The following is a 14,640-nucleotide window of genomic DNA, read 5'->3' as shown; positions in this document are numbered from 1 at the left end:
TGAGGAAATCTGAATAAGATCAGTGGGTTTGTATCAGTATCAATATCCCAGTTGTGATATTATAGTTTTGCAAAATATTACTATTGGGGGAAGCTAGGGGAACTGCACACAGTTTCTCATATTTCTTACAACTACATGTGATTCTACAATAATCTCAATAAATCTTTCTTTTCTTTCTTTCTTTCTTTCTTTCTTTCTTTCTTTCTTTCTTTCTTTCTTTCTTGTAGGCTTCACCCCAGTGTGGACCCCAACACAGGGCTCAAACTCACAACCCTGAGATCAAGACCTGAACTGAGACCTGAACTGACATTCAAACCACTGAACCACCCAGGCACCCCTCAACAAACATTTCAATCAAATATTGACGCTTGGGTGGCTTAGTCATTATTAAGCATTCGACTTTGGCTCAGGTTATGATCATGTGGTTCCTGGGTTCGAGCCCCACATCTGGCTCTATGCTGACAGCTCAGAGCCTAGAGCCTGCTTCAGATTTTGTGTCTTGATCCCTCTCTGCCTCTCTCCTGCTCATGCTCTGTCTCTCTTTTTCTCTCAAAAATAAATAAACATTAAAATAAATAAATAAATAAAAATAAAAAATACCTAAGGGATTAGAAGTTTATATGCAAACCGTAAGTACAAGAAGCTTGGAATGGCTATATAAGTATGAGAAAACACATGCTTAAAGTCAAGGAACACTATCAGAGATAAAGAAGCCTCATTCATAATGATGAAATCGCCAATGAATCAGGACTCTAAACACTAGCACCGAAAAGATCTTCAAATATATTACATAAATTAAAAAAAAAAGCTTGAGAAAATAAACCCTTACGTGAACTTACCACTGCCTTCCTTCTGTATCTACATTGCAAGGAATCTAAGATTCCTAAGGTGATTGAAACTGAAGTGTAGTATCAGTTACCAAAATGTAGTAATTGTACCACATTTCACTTTGTTTTGATTAACAACAAAGGATCTTATTTATTACCTTAATCTAAATTCAGCGCTAAACAAGAAAAGTATTTGATTTTTCTTGCCACAGAAAAATCACACAACCATTCTTTTTTTGTCGCTCAAGTTTCATTTTCCGGAAATGATTGAAGACTGCACAGCAGGCTTATTTTAGTTTATTTGGGGGGTTAGATACATGACAAAGTCCAATGCTAATTTCAGAAGCTGCTGTGAAAGGTCACTAAGGGGAAGCACATTCAGAGATTAAAATTTTAAACAGATTTCTTTGTCAACAGAAGTGTCCCTGGTATATAATTTTCTCTATGGCTCTGCTAAAAAATTAACGCCTCCTGGTTCCAAAAGGTCTGGGGATCCCGTTTCCACTGCTCTGCTGCAGGAGTGATGTGAGTGAGGTCCATTGATAAGAAGCTGGTGTGAGGTCACACTGACGTAGTGTGAGTCAATAAAAGGAAGCCTTTTTGTCCCTTTGAATTTATCTCCATAAAGTCATTGTGTCTCTTCTGGAGGATCACTTGTTCATACTCAATGGCCTTTCAGGAGCTCCTGGATCAGGATGGTGGCCTGGGGAAATTCCATCTCCTTCAGATAATTTTAGTTCTTCCCTTCATGCTGATGCTATTATGCCATATGATTTTGGAGAACTTCACTGCAGCCATTCCTGGTCATCGCTGCTGGGTGAACATCCTTGACAATGACACAGTCTCTGATAATGATACTGGGATCCTCAGCCCCGAGGCCCTCCTCAGAATCTCCATCGCATTGAACTCAGAATTGAGAGAAATGTCAGCGCTTTATCCATTCCCAGTGGCAGCTTCTTCATCTGAATGGAACCTTCACCAACATGACTGAGCCAGACACAGAGGCCTGTCTGGATGGCTGGGTTTATGACCAAAGCTCCTTCCTCTCTACCATTGTGTCTGAGGTAAGAGGCCCCTTTTACCTCTTGTGAGTACTAAGTCTGGGTATTTAGAATGACAGAATAAGCATGATTCAAGTGTTCAGTTATTGTGTAGGTATTGCAGTCAGTCAGCTCTCTTTCATTCTTTTAGCAAATAGTGATTGCTTATCTTCTTTTTAAAATTTTTTTTAAATGTTTATTTATCTTTGAGAGAGACAGAGACAGAATGTGAGTGGGTTAGGGGCAGAGAGAGAGAGAGAGAGAGGGAGACACAGAATCCAAAGTAGGCTCCAGGCTCTGAGCTGTCAGCACAGAGCCTGACACGGGGCTTGAACCCATGAACTATGAGATCATGACCTGAGCCAAAGTCAGATGTTTAACTGAGCCACCCAGGTGCCCTGTGATTATTATCTTCTTAATTGCCAAGCACTTACATTGAATTTGAGGCCAGTGAAATCAACCAACTAGACGTGAATTCCATATCATAGGTCTTTAAATATAAGGTGAATAGTAATGATTAGACAAGTAAATCCTTGATATAATGTATTATTTTTTGGTCACTTGTTCTCAGCCTAGTTGCAAATTGCAAATACCTGTATTAATTAAAAAAAAATCTCCATGCCCTGGATACTTCGCAGACAAGCAAATCAGTGTATTTCACTCCAGGTGAGAAATGCAGGCATCAGTATTCTAGAAAATCTCCTCAATGTTTTCATTGTGTGACCAAGATTGAGAACCCCTGAGGTATGGAATGCTAAGTGAATATAAAGATTGTCCCTAATATAACCTAGAAGATTTAGTTGAGGATTTCTAGAGAAAGTCATGCTTAAATTGAGACTTGAATGATATGGGTAAGTAAATGTAGGAGAGGGAGGCTGGAGAGCATGTCCACTGACGGTTGTGGCAGCAAGTGAACACTGAGGGATTGTGAGCTGCTGTGAAACCCCCCTGTGCTGGTTTCCTTCTCTTCCAGTGGGACCTCGTATATAATTATCAGTCACAGAGATCAGTTGTTCAATTCCTATTCATGGCTGGAATGTTGGTGGGAGGCTTCATATACGGCCATCTCTCGGACAGGTGAGTGTCTCCAGCTCACTGCTGCCCTTATTCTATGGTGTTTTCATCAGCTTATAATGAACTCTTTCATAAAGAAGTCTTTACTGAGTTCCAATATACAGTTTATACCGTTGTGGGTTGCCTCGGTTCCCACGGAGCTAGAGATGGAGGTGGAGAATTAGAGTGTGTGATAAGTGCCATTTTGCTGCCAGATATCTCTGTACAGGACACAGAAATGATATCTCCATGAGACAGACCTGGGGGCATTTCAGAACAGTATTTATAGGGAGGTACCATAATACTTTCCATTTAGAAAGATGAGAAGGAGTAAACTATGGGCAGGGAGGGAAAGGTACTCCAAGACGGGGGGTTCAGCCTGTTTGAAGACAGAGATAACGCACAGTAAGGAGATAGAGATCTTCAGCATAGACTTCAGCAAGGCTGACAGACATGTGCAGAACTCTCTACCTGACAACAGCAGATTACACACGCTTTCCAAGTGTATGTGGAACTAGCTGCATTTAAGGCTCAAAACCAGGAATCAGTAAAGTTCAAAGGATCAAAATTATACAAAGCATTGCCTCTGATTCCAACAGAGTGAAACTATAAATCAGCAGCAGGAGCAAAACTGGAAAATTTACAAATTCATGGAAATCAGCCAGCATGCTTACAAAATACCAGTGGGTCAAGGAAGAAAGCACCAAGGAAATTAGAAAATACTCAGCGATGAATTAGATAAAAAATTCAGCGTACCAAAACTTATGGGATGTAGTGAAGGCAATGCTCCGTGGGAAATTGATAGCTATAAATACCTACATTGAAAGAGAAAAAAGAGAAACACCACGTCCACAAGAGGGAAGAAGAGGGGGTCCTCAGCCTTATCTCCACATAGAAACAAGGATTTAATGGTCATCCACAGACAAAATGCCTTTGTGGGAACCATGGGATTCAGGTCAGAGGTTTCAAAAGCTCAGTAGAGGCCAAGACTGAGAAGAGCAGCCTTGAGAAGGCAGGCCTACACTCTAGCAGCAGGCCTACTGACCATGGTCTTGGCTAGGGACCTGAAAGGAGCCTACCCCCTATAAACCCAGTTCCAGACCCACTTTTCTGTGATCCTGCCGCAAGCCTCATCCACCAAGGGACCCAGGAAGTGCCCTGTTCATTGGTGACCTTGATAACAGACCCACTGATCTCAGACCTTACCACAGACCTTGAAGCAGCCCTGTGGCTCTGCTCTCCAGCGTCCAGGGCAGTCTTGCCAGACCAAGGGCCTGGCAGGAACCACACCAACCCATATCACCAGTAAAAAGCCCACTAACCTGGCCTGACTGTGGACCCCACAGCAGTCGCACGACCCAGCTTCAGCTTCACCCAACCATGATCTCGGAGGCAGTCCTATCAGTCTGGGGGACTCAGGAGAAGGTCTTTATCTGACAAAACCAGTCTATGAAGTCAGGACATGTCTGCTCCTTTATTTATTTATTTATTTTTAATTTTTTTTTTCAACGTTTATTTATTTTTGGGACAGAGAGAGACAGAGCATGAACAGGGGAAGGGCAGAGAGAGAGGGAGACACAGAATCGGAAACAGGCTCCAGGCTCTGAGCCATCAGCCCAGAGCCCGACACGGGGCTCGAACTCACGGACCGCGAGATCGTGACCTGGCTGAAGTCGGACGCTTAACCGACTGCGCCACCCAGGCGCCCCGTGTCTGCTCCTTTAAATGTAAGGCTATGTGATCATGAAGAATCAGGCAAATGAGACACCACCAAAAGACACTAATAAAGTCCCAGTAACTGCCCCTAAAGAAATGGAGAGTCATCAACTTATTTTTTTAATTATTATTGAGAGAGAGAGAGAGAGAGAGAGAGAGAGGAAGAATCTTAAGCAGCCTTCACGTTCGGCATGGAGCCCAATGCGGGGCTCCATCCCACAACCCTGGGATCATGAGCTGAGGCCGAAATCGAGTTGGATGCTCAACCGACTGACCCAGGAGTTCCCCTTTTTTTAAATTATTATTTTTTAAATTTTTCTTAAAAATATTTTTTGATGTTATTTATTTCTGAGAGAGAGAGAGAGAGAGAGAGAGACAGAGAGACAGAACATGAGTGGGGGGAGGGTCAGAGAGAGAGAGGGAGACAGAGAATCCGAAGCAGGCTCCAGGCTCCAAGCTGTCAGCACAGAGCCCGATGCGGGGCTCAAACCCACAGACCATGAGATCATGACCTGAGCCAAAGTCAGACACTTAACTGACTGAGCCACCCAGGTGCCCCATTTTTAAAAATTTTCCCATCAACTTCTTGAAAATTCAAAATACAGTAAAACCTTGGATGCTGAGTAACTTGTTCTGTGAGTGTTCCACAAGGCAAGCAAACCTTTCTAACAAATTTGAACTTGGTAAACGAGTGATGTCTTGCAGTATGAGTAGTATGTGCTACCAAATGTCACATGATCACAACTGAACCAATGGTTCTTCTCTCTTTCTCACTGTGGGATTGTGGATGATTATCTCCCATGCTCAGATGCTTGATCTCAGGCCACAGTGTTTGGCAAAAACCAGTGCTTTTTCAGAATGTTGGAAGGTGCCCACAACTGGCCCTAGGGTATTTTTTTGTCACTTCAAAGCACCTATAGACAGTACTTTGCTTTTCTATATGAGAGTAAGCTGAGGAATGCTTTGCTTCATTCTTTTTCAGTCTTCCTGCAGATGTAGACCCTTTCCTCTGCCGCCTTATTGCCAGTTACATTAAATACGGTATATGACAAAAGTTTATTAATACTGTATTGTAGTCAACATCCATGTAAGTGTATTCAATGGCCCCTATGCGGGAAAAGGTTGAAAAGAAAGATGGTAAGGAACAGATGATTATGGTGGAAATTAAGAAGGAAATGACCGAGAAGTATGAATGAGGTATGCGAGTGGCTGAAATTGCAAGATTTTATAAGAAGTCTACCTCTGCATCTCATCTGCAGAGGAAGAGAAGAAAGAGGCGGAGGAATCCCTCACTTCATATGACATTACAGAGATGAGTAAAATGTGGGAAACAGTGAAAAATTTTGTAGAAAAGCACCACCCAAATAAAGCTGTAGCAGTGAGAGTGATGTTTAGTGACAATGCAATGTCACATTTGTGTGAAATCCTCAAAAGGAGGCAAAAGCAAGTGTCATTGGATAGGTTCCTTGTTAAAGCTGCATAAAAAGAAAAAGATTCCACTGAGCCAACAGATACCAGTGATTCCGTTAGTGATAGTGAAAGTTGTCCTACACGATAACCCTCCTCTCTCTTATCTCCCTCACACCAGCCATGAAGGTTTTCAAAGGTAAGTGCAGGTTAATTTGTTTATTTTTCTTTACATTTTGTGTTTTCTTTGTTATTTTATATTATATTGTAATCATTTTTATATGAATATTTTGGGGTTGTGGAACAAATCATCAGAGTTTCCAGTATTTCTCATGGGGAAATTCGCTTTGATATATAAGTGTTTTGAGTTACAAGCATGTTTCCAGAATGAATTATGCTCACAAACCAAGGTTTTACTGTAATTATCTTAAAGAAGTTCAAGAAATATAAGAAAGACAGATAAACAACTACATGAAATCAGGAAAACAGTACATGGACAAAATGAGAAGTGTAATAAAGCAACAGAGAACAAAAAAAAGAACCAAATAAAATCCTGGAACTGAAGAATCCAGTGACTGACCTGAAAAATTCAATAGAGAGCTTCAACAGCAGACTTGATAATGCAGAAGAAAAAAATAAGTGAACTTCAGGAGAGGTCTTTTGAAATTACCCAGCTATAGGAAGAGAAAGAAAAAAAAATTGAACAATAGTTCAGAAAGCATATGAGATGTAGGGGGCAAAATCACATAAGGTATGAGGACAATGAGATAATGTATGCATCATTGGTGTCATAGAAGGAGAGGAGAGACAGAAAGGGGCGGAAAGCTTACTTAAAGAAAGAATGACTGAGATCTACCCAAATCTAGGGAGGGAAATGGACATCTTGATTCATGAAGCCCCAAAGTTCTCAAATAGGTAGAACCCAACGGGGTCAATGCCGAGTCCAGTAGATCTAAATTCTGAAAATTTAAAGATAAAGAGAGAACTTTGAAAGCAGCAAGAAAAAAGCAATTTGTCACATACAAGGAGGCTCCCAGAAGACCATTTGTAGGTTTCTCAGAAACCCTGCAGGCCAGGAGAGGGTGAGATGATGTATTTAAAATATTGAAAGAGGGGCGCCTGGGTGGCGCAGTCGGTTAAGCGTCCGACTTCAGCCAGGTCACGATCTCGCGGTCCGTGAGTTCGAGCCCCGCATCAGGCTCTGGGCTGATGGCTCAGAGCCTGGAGCCTGCTTCCGATTCTGTGTCTCCCTCTCTCTCTCTGCCCCTCCCCCATTCATGCTCTGTCTCTCTCTGTCCCAAAAATAAATAAACGTTGAAAAAAAAATTAAAAAAAAAAAAAATATTGAAAGAAAAAAACCTGCCAACCAAGAACACTTTATCTAGCAAAACTGTCTTTTCATACCATATGATTTCACTCACATGTGAAATTTCAGAAACAAAACAAATGAACAAAGGAAGAGAGACAAACAAAAAGGGACTCTTAACTATAGAGAACAAATGGGTGGTTGCCAGAGGGCAGGGTGGAATAGGTGAAGGAGATTAAGAGCACACTTACCATGAAGAACACTGAGTAACGTATAGAATGGGTGAATCACTATATTGTACACCTGAAACTAACAAACACTGTATGATTAAAACAAATTAATTATACTGGAATTTTAAAAACTATAAACAAAGGGGTGCCTGGGTGGCTCCATCGGTTGAGTTTCTTTCTTCAGCTCAGGTCATGATCACACAGCTCATGAGTTCGAGCCCCGCATCAGGCTCTGTGCAGACAGCTCAGAGTCTGGAGCCCGCTTCGGATTCTGTGTCTCCCTCTCTCTCTGCCCCTCCCCACTCATGCTCTGTCTCTCTCTCTCAAAAGTAAATAAACATTAAAAATTAATTAAAAAACTATAAACAAATAAAATAAAAACAAATAAAACCTGAAAAAAAAAAGAATGAAAGAGAAAGAAAGACTTTCCTAGACAAAAACTGAGTGAATGTGAGGGTGTCTGGGTGGTTCAGTCAGTTAAGCGTCCGACTCTTCGTTTCAGCTCAGGTCATGATCTCATGGTTCATGAGTTTAAGCCCCATGTCAGGCTCTGGAACAGTGTGGAGCCTGCTTTGGATTCTCCTTCTCTCTGCCCCGCTTTGGTTCTCGTGCCCCTTCTCTGTTCTTTCTCTTTCTCTCTCTCCCTCAAAATAAATAAATAAACTTAAAAAAAAAAAACCTGAGGGAATGTGTTACTATGAGACCCACCTTACAAGATGTGCTGAAGGAATTTCTTCAAGTTGGAACAGAAGAGCACTAAACAAACAGCAAGCAAGTTTATAACAGGGTGAGGGAGTTTCTGGTCCAAGATGATGACAGAGGAAGACCCTGAAGTCCCCCTTCCATGGAACACACCAAAGTACCCCTATATATATAGAACAGTTTCCCCTCAAGAAGAACTGAGGGCCAACCGAACAGCTTCTGCACAACAGAAGACAGACAAAAAGGCCAAGAAAACAGCAGGGGAGACTGGAGACGGTGGCGACAAAGGGAACCCCTTCCCCGACACTGTGAATGGCAGTGGGGACGGACAGTGCTGAAGGACTAGGAACGATTCCTCTGTCCTTGGGCACAGAGGAAAAAAAAAAGGAACTAATATTACACTGTATAATAACTAACCGGAATTTAAGTAAAAACTTGAAAAAGAAAAAAAATCATTAAAAAAAAAAGTAACAAAGCAGAGCGGCTAGCATATGAAAGACAGTACTAAGATTACGCCAGCCAAAGAGGTGAAGCTGTGCGAATACTCTCCAGGCCAGGGGGGCTGGAGAATTACAGGGTTCACGCTCCCCTTCCCCCTTAAAAGCCCAGAGGAGGGCAGGGTCTGGACGCCATAACCGGCTTGCTGCCTTGGAAACCCCTGGATCCACAGGCCCCCATCAGCCCTGGTTGAGCTGGGCCACAGAAGATAAGCCGTAGATTTTTTTTTTCTTTCATTTTCCCCTTCTTTTTTCCTTAAAAGGCCATGGCTTAAAAAAGAAACTAGCATATCAAAGAGCCAGCCCTAGAACTTTGCCAAACAGGGTGGAAAGGAGCTGCTAGAATGCTCTCTAGGAGGGTGGGGCTGATGGAAATGGTCCACACTCCCTTTCCACCTTGAAAGAACACAAACGGGAGCATAGTCTGGGCACTGTTACCGCGTCACCCCGCACTGAACACCTTGAGACACCCTGGCTTGCACCCAGTTCAGCTTCAGCTGTCCTGCCAGGTTTCCCTCAGGGTGGACAGCCCCGGCATAACCCAGCTGGCAGCTACTTCACCTCCAGGTGTCCTGCCAGGGCACGTTTTGCATGAAGAGCCCAGGGACCGCCCCGAGTTATGTCCATTTTAGCTTTAGCTGTCCTTTCAAGATCCCCCTTGTGCATGGTGCCCCAGTAGCTGCCTCAGCTCCAGCTACTTCTTCTGTGTGCCCGCTGTGCAAAAAGTCCTGGAATATTCCAGTTTACATACGTTTCAGCTGCAGCGATTCTGCCAAGGTGACCTCTGTGGGTAGAGCCTCGGCTCTCCCTCTCCCCCAGCTTGCACTCACTTTAGCTTCAGCTATCCTGCCAGGGGACCCTCTGCATAGAGAGCTCAGGGACCTCCTAGCCCGCATACTACATCAGCTCTGGTCACCCTGCCAAGGTACCCCCTGCACAGCTTGCCTGGGGCACCCTTGTTTTGCACCCATTTCAGCTTCAGCTGTCCTGCTAGGGTGCCCTCAACACAGAGAACCCTGGGATACCCCAGCCTGCATCCACTTCAGCTTTAGCTGTTTTGACAGGGTGCCTGCTATGTGGAAAGCTCCAGGACACCCAGCCCACACCAGCCACAGGTCCAGGCAGCTGGCAAAAGCCACCAGGCACACACAGTCTACACTGGGGACAACCATACACAAGACTATTCCTTCAAGTTGAGGAGAAGTAGCTGTTCTGCCATATCCATAAAAACAAACACAGGAAGTCAAGCAAAATGGGGAGGCAGAGGAACATTCTCTAAAGGAAAAAAAAAAAACAACAAGAGAAAAAAAAACACCTCAGAAAAGAACTAAATTAAATGGAAATAAGCACTATGTCTGTTAAAGAATTTAAAGCAATAATGATAAAGATACTCACCAGACTGGGGAGAATGGAAGAACTCACGGATACCTTCAATAGAGAGATAGAAAATATTAAAAAGAACCAGTCAGAGTTGAAGAATACAATAATTGAGATAAAAAATATACTAGAGGGAATCAACAGTAGGTTAGAGGATGCAGAAGAACATATCAGTAATCTAGAAGACAAGGTAATGGGAAGCATCCAACCTGAACAGCAAAAACAGGTGAAAGGATTTTTAAAAAATGAAGATAGGTCAGAGAAGGACAGATATCATATGATTTCACCTGTACATGGAATTTGAGAAACTCAGCAGATGAACGTAGGGGAAGGGAAGGAAAAATAAGATAAAAACAGAGAGGGAGGCCAACCATAAGAGAGTCTTAAATACAGAGAACAAACTGAGGGTTACTGGAGAGGGGTGTGTGGAGGGGTTGGGTTAAATGGGTGATGGAAATTAAGGAGGGCACTTTTCGGGATGGGCACTGGGCGTCATATGTAAGAGATGAATCACTGGGTTCTACTCCTGAAGCCAACACTACACTGTATGTAAACTTGAATTTACATTAAAAAAAAAGTGATAGGATTGGTCAAGTGATTTCTTGGACAACGCTAAGCAAACAAACATTCACATTATAGGGGTCCCAGAAGAAAAAAAGAAAGAAAGGTTCAGAAAACTTATTTGACTAACAACTGAAAACTTTCCTAACCTGGGGAAGGAAATAGACATCTAAGTCCAAGAAGCACAGAAAGTTACAAACAAGATGAACTCAACGAGGTCCACACCAGGACACATAAATTAAAATGACAAAAGTTAAAGATAAAGAGAATCTTAAAAGCAGCAAGAGAGAAACAAAAAGTTACCTACAAGGGAAAACATATAAGGCTGTCAGCTGATTTGTCAGCAAGCCAGAAGGGAGTGGCATGATATATTTGAAGTGCTGAAAGGAAAAAAAATCTACAGCCAAGAATACTCTATCTGGCAAGGTTATCATTCAGATTTGAAGGAGAGATAGAGTTTCCCAGACAAACAAAAAATAAAGAAGTTTATCACTACCAAACGAGTCTTACAAGAAATGGTAAGGGTGTGTGTGTGTGTGTGTGTGTGTGTGTGTGTGGATTTTTTTAAGTGGAAAAGAAATGGCTATAATTAGACATAAGGAAACTATGAATAAAAAGATGTAAAATATGACAGGGTATATATAAAATGTGGAGAAGATAAAATAAAAGAAATAGAAAAGGAAAAGAAAAAGAAAAAGAAAGGAAGAAAGAAAAAGAAAGACTTTTTTCTTTTTGTTTTTTTTTTAAATAAAGAATGTGTTTGAATTGGAATGACCATCAAATTAATATAGACTGCTATTTACTTAGGAAACACCACATACAACAATATGTGAACCTCATGGTAAACACAAACTCAAAACCTATAATAGATACACAAAAGATAAAGTAAAAGAAGGTCAAACCTAACACTACAGAAACTCATCAGTCACAAAGCAAAAAGAACAACAGAAGAAGAAAGGAAGAGAGAACTACAGAAACAACCAGAAAACAAATAACAGTGACAATAAGTACATACCTATCAATAATTACTTTAAATGTAATTTAAAGCCCCAGAATGACTGACTAACTCTTTATTTTGGCTCAGGTCATGATCCCAGGGTTGTGGGACTGAGCCCCACATGGGGCTCTGTGCTGAGTGTGGATCCTGCTTAAGATTCTCTTTTTCTCTCACTCTCTGCGTCTGCCCTTCTCCCCTGCTTGCACTCTCTCTCTCAAATTAAAATAATAATAATAATAATAATAATAATAATAATAATAATAATTTAAAAAATGGGAGGACATATTGTCATCTGCAGCAGCATGAATGAAGGGGAAGTTGGTGATGCTAAGTGAAGCGAGCCACACGCACGACAAATACAGCGTGACTTTACTTGTATGTGGAATCTGAAATAGTTGAATCAGAGAAGCATAATGTAGGGTGGTGGTTGCCAAGATTCTGGGGTAGCAGAAGGAGAAGATATTGCCGAAAGGGTAAAAAGTTCCAGTTTTGGAGGATGAGAAAGTCCTGGAGATGAAATGTATGGCATAGTGAATGTAGTTAACAGTATGGTTTTGTCTTCTCCGAACTTGCTAAGAGAGTAGATCTTTAGTGTTCTCACCACGTACAAAAATCGTAGCTCTGTGAGATGACAGATATGTTAATTAGTTGGGTTGTGGCGATCATTTCACAGCATACAACTATCCAACATCAAATTATACACCTTAAATATATATCGTTTTTCCTTATCAATTATACCTGAATAAAGCTAAAGAAATTTTAAAAGACATAAAAAAGAAGAAAGATAAAAAGTTAATAATTTACACCTTAAGGCAGTAGAAAAAGAAATCTAAATCCAAAGCTAGGAGAAAAGAGGTAATAAAAATTAGAAGGAAGATAAATAGAAAACAAAGAAAGAATAAATTCAATGAAATAAATAGCTGGTTCTTTGAAAAGATCAGCAAAACTAGGGGCATGTGGGTGGCTCAGATCATGATCTCGCAGTTCGTGAGTAGAGCCCTGCCTCGGGCTCGCTGCTGTCAGCACAGAGCCCACTTCAGATCCTCTGTCTCCTTCTCTCTCTGTTCCTCCCCTGCTGATTCTCTCTCTCAGTCTCTCTCAAAAATACATAAACTGGGGCGCCTGGGTGGCTTGGTCGGTTAAGCGTCCGACTTCGGCTCAGGTCATGATCTCACGGTCCGTGGATTCGAGCCCCGCGTAGGGCTCTGTGCTGACAGCTCAGAGCCTGGAGCCTGTTTCAGATTCTGTGTCTCCCTCTCTCTCTGCCCCTCCCCTGTTCATGCTCTGTCTCTCTCTGTCTCAAAAATAAATAAACGTTAAAAAAAATTTTTTAAAATACATAAACTGAAAAAAATGATCAGCAAAACTGATATCTCTACCCAGAGAACCTAAAAACAAACACAGAAAGAAATAACACAAATAACTAAAATCAGAAATAAAAGTGGGGAGGGGCACCTGGGTGGCTCAGTCGGTTGAGCGTCCGACTTCCACTCGGGTCATGATCTCACCGTTCGAGAGTTTGAGCCCCGCATCAGGCTCTGAGCTAAGAGCTCAGAGCCCGGAGCCTGCTTCGGATTCTGCGTCTCCCTCTCTCTCTGTCCCTTCCCTGCTCCAGCTCTGACTCTCTCTCAAAAATAAATAAACACTGAAAAAAAATTTTAAATAACAAAAATAAATAAATAAATAAATAAATAAATAAATGTGAGGACATCACTACCAATATTAAATAATAAAGAAGGATTATAATAGGACCACTATGACAAATGTATGCCAACAAATTGGTCATCTAGATGACATGGAAAAATTATTTTTCTGATATATATTTATATGTATACACATATACACACACACACATATATATGACATATATATTTATTTTCTATGCCATATGGTATGTGTATACTCACCTTTAGTAAATCTAAGTGAGTGCAGGTGTGCTCAGCTTCAGTAGCTCCTATCCCAACAGTAGACTGAAGTGGATTACACCAGTTTAGACTTTCAACTCTTATCTATGAGAGTTACCCATATCATCACTACTCTCTGAGATTGTCAAACTATCTAATTTCAGCCATTACCAAATGAGGGTTCTAGTAATGCACTTTAATTTGTGGTTTTCAGACTGCTAATGAGGTTGACCTGCTTTTTATGAGCATATCGATCATTTGAATATTTTCATTTGTTCAAGGCCCTAACTTGTTATGCTAATAGTTCTGCCCCCTAATTATGGTAAGATACACACATAGGTCAGATACATTTTATACTCTATAGGTTTTTTGTTTGTTTGTTTGTTTGTTTTTGCTTTTTGGCTTTTGATTTGTTCTCTTTGACAATCCTAAATTCTTAAATAAATGTACTTCAACTTACCTATCTTTTTCTTTATGGGAAAATCTTTTTATGTCTTCTCCTTAAATAACCTTTCTCTAAGCCAGGATCAAGAGCATATACTTCTGTATTATGTTCTAGAAAGTTATTGCTTTGTATTTTCCATATAGATTTATTTATTTATTTATTTATTTATTTATTTATTTATTTATGTAATATAATTTATTGTCGAATTGGCTTCCATCCAACACCCAGTGTTCATCCCAAAAAGTGCCCTCCTCAATGCCCATCACCCACTTTCTCTTCTCCCTGACGTTAAATTGAATTTGCCGTATAGTGTGAAGCATGTAATAAGACTTATTTGAATTTTCCTCATGAACATCATCAAAAAATTGGCCTAATATATACTCCTACTTCTGCTCTCTCTATTTTATTTTATTGTCTATTTGTCTCTCTTGAAGCCAGTCCTACACAGTCTTAATTACATTATCTTTATAAGAAGTCTTGAGAGTGTTACCTACTCTCATTAAAAATAAAAAAAATTATGGGGCATAGCTAAAATAAGAATTTAAAGAAAAGTTTATAGATTTAAATGACTATGTTAA

At 40.9% G+C, this 14,640-nt stretch overlaps 1 protein-coding gene across 1 annotated transcript; it reads left to right on the top strand.

Annotated features, from left to right (window-relative positions):
• The first annotated feature begins 1,494 nt into the window (after positions 1–1,494).
• On the top strand, positions 1,495–6,993 carry LOC125146606 (solute carrier family 22 member 10-like). The gene is given in 4 exon segments (XM_047823304.1): positions 1,495–1,742; positions 1,744–1,891; positions 2,841–2,944; positions 6,948–6,993. Coding segments are annotated over 4 exon segments (546 nt in total).
• Positions 6,994–14,640: the final 7,647 nt, after the last annotated feature.

Source organism: Prionailurus viverrinus, chromosome D1 (genome assembly GCF_022837055.1).
Source record: "Prionailurus viverrinus isolate Anna chromosome D1, UM_Priviv_1.0, whole genome shotgun sequence".
NCBI lineage: Eukaryota > Metazoa > Chordata > Mammalia > Carnivora > Felidae > Prionailurus > Prionailurus viverrinus.
This window is presented reverse-complemented; position numbering and strand designations above follow the sequence as displayed.